The sequence below is a fragment of the Cebus imitator genome, unplaced genomic scaffold (genome assembly GCF_001604975.1).
Source record: "Cebus imitator isolate Cc_AM_T3 unplaced genomic scaffold, Cebus_imitator-1.0 Scaffold179, whole genome shotgun sequence".
In the NCBI taxonomy this organism is placed as follows: domain Eukaryota; kingdom Metazoa; phylum Chordata; class Mammalia; order Primates; family Cebidae; genus Cebus; species Cebus imitator.
Window position 1 is genome coordinate 356616 of NW_016107494.1, and position 2809 is coordinate 359424.

Below are 2809 nucleotides of genomic sequence, written 5' to 3' on the forward strand. Positions count from 1 at the left end.
ACAAGAATCCCTTGAAGCCAGGAGATGGAGGTTGCCAAGATGCATCGCTGCACTCCAGCCTAGGTGACAGAGCAAGGCTTGTTAAAAAAAAGTACAGCAATGTCCAGATGCGCAGGTTCTGGAACATGGTGTAATCATGGCTCATTATAGCCTCAACCTTCTGGGCTCAACTGGTCCTCCGGTTTCAGCCTCCCAAGTAGCTGGGATTATAGACACATGCTACCATGCCAGGCTAATGTTCAAATTCCTTGGGGAAAGCAGTATGTAGTATTCATATTTGAATTTTATTTAATAAGTATTTTAGATTTAATATAGCATAACAAATATTTACTGGATAAGTGGACAATTGAATATCTGATACTCTACATCTTATTTCTCTGAAACTTACATACTTGAAAACTCAGCTCAGATATCACTTTGTGCTAGAAATTGTCCCTAAAACTTATTTTCTCCCCAGGCTAATATGTTTTCTATAATCTCTTAACGAAATTCTGGATTGAAAACCTACCACTTGGTAAAGACTGTTAATCCTCAATAGCAGTCCTTCATCTTTCAGGAACAAACCATGTTCAAGACAGCCTCCAATAAGGGTGTATAAATGGCTGGAATTGTCCCAGTAGTGAACAGCTACATCAATATCAGTAAGTTTTATAAAGTATTGTATCATGAGCACTGCCATCAAACAGAGAATACAACTCAAAAAAGGTGAGGAGGGAGGGGAGACATATTTTAATTATTTATTTAAAATTAATTTCAAATTTACAGAAAACTAGCATAAATAAAAGTAGTACAAAGAACATCTATGTACCCTTTACATAGACTCAACTATTGTTAACTGTGAACTCTTTTTGCTTTTTCATTTCTCCCTCTCTCTCCATTTTATACTTTATAACTTTTATCTTCTAACTAGTATCATTATGTATTTCCAGAATATGAAAATCTCCTATAGAATCAGAAAGTAGTTATGAACTTCAGTAACTGTAACATCAATATAATATGACTGATTAATGCATTTTGAAGCGAGACAGAGTGTAAAATTGAAAAGCTTTCTAGTACAGGGAAGCAATTTCTAAAAGAGGTGTGAAAATAAGATGAAACACCAGGGCAGTCGCAGAGTCTGGGAAATAACACGGGACCAACACTCTCATATCTGGCGTGCAGAGAGAAGGAAAACTAAATTACTGTCAAAATGGTCTACTTCATAGTTTTTTGAAAGGCAGGTCCCACAGTTAACATTTTCTTCAGAGCCCCCATGATATCCTTATTCCTAAGACTATAGATCAAAGGATTCAGCACTGGAGTGAGGATGGTATAAAAGACAGATACCATCATGTCCTTCTCAGGAGTGTGGTAGGAGCTGGGGAGCATGTAGGTATAGATGGCAGCCCCATAGAAGAGGATGACCACAGTCAGATGGGAGGAGCAGGTGGCAAAGGCCTTTTTTTGGCCCTCTGCTGTGTTCATCCTGTGGATAGTGAGGAGGATGCATAAATAGGAGCTTGAAATGATTGTCACAGGAACGAGGAGCATGAGGACACAGCATAGGTACATGAAAATCTCATAGATTGAGGTGTCTGAACAGGAGAGTTTCAATACAGCAGGAACTTCACAAAAGAAATGATAAATCTCCCGGGATCCGCAGAAGGGGAAGGTCATGGTGATGGGAGTGAACATGAAGCCATCCACTGAGCCCAGGAACCAGCAGCCCGATGCCAGGAACAAACACGCCTTATAGCTCATGAGGACAGGATAACGGAGAGGATGGCAGATGGCCATGTAGCGGTCATAGGCCATGGCGGCTAGAAGGAAAAATTCCGAACCTGCTAGTGTCACATAGAGGAACATCTGCATCCCACACGCAGGGGCTGAGATCTTATTCACATCCATGACCTGGTCCAGGAGCATCTTGGGTACAGTGACAGAAATGTACACCATGTCCATGAGAGACAATTGACTGATGAAAAAGTACATGGGGGTGTGGAGGTGGGCATCAGAGTGTATCAGAAGGATGAGGAAAGCATTTTCAGACAATGCCATTAGGAAAATCACAAAAATGACCACACAAAGTAGAGCAGGATGTTTGGATTGTCTGAAGAGTCCCACCAAGATGAAATCTGACCATCCAGTGTGGTTGGCCATCCAGGTGACGTTGGCCATAAGGTTTCACCTAAGTAACCAAGGAAAGCTTGGGGTTGTTATTCTAGCCTCTGAAACAAGTGTGTGTGTGTGTGTGTGTGTGTGTGTGTGTATGTGTGTGTGTGTGTGTTCTAAGCAAAGAAAGGCCCATGGGCCTGTAGATCTGGGGGTTATAAATTATCTATATTACAACACATTTACCAGGAACTAAGAATTCACAACTGCGGATCAAAATGGTGATTCGTACTAAAATTGCTACAGTCCTGAGTCATGAGATTTCCTGATGAGAGCATCTGTTATATACAAGTCCTAGAAACTGGCATGTCACTGCCCTATGCAGACACAAATAGTGAATTATTGGAAAAAAAGAGAAGTTGGTCCCTTGCTTTTAGAGTTTTTTAGGGAAGTCTGAAGTGAATTACATTCTCTGCTTTAAGGGTTCATCTAGAAGCTTAAAAACTCTCAGAGGTGTATTTCATATAGTAATTATTTAGAAAGTGACTAAAATATCATTTGTGGAAAACTCATACCAAACATTTGCACTCTTCCACCCACAGTATTGGACAATGCTGTGAGGCTCTGTGGTTTCATGGAGCAAAACCCCACACATCCCCATGAGCAGGGCGGGGTCCTTCTGCACACCAGACACCTCAGAAGCCCGAGGCGCATGGGA

At 41.2% G+C, this 2809-nt stretch overlaps 1 protein-coding gene across 1 annotated transcript; it reads right to left on the reverse strand.

The window, feature by feature from the left end:
• Window positions 1–775: 775 nt before the first annotated feature.
• LOC108315857 (olfactory receptor 2T4) lies at window positions 776–2176 on the reverse strand. The gene has a single exon (XM_017545433.2). The coding sequence runs from the start codon at window positions 2155–2157 to the stop codon at window positions 1195–1197; it is 963 nt and encodes a 320-aa protein (XP_017400922.1). The 5' UTR covers window positions 2158–2176; the 3' UTR covers window positions 776–1194.
• Window positions 2177–2809: the final 633 nt, after the last annotated feature.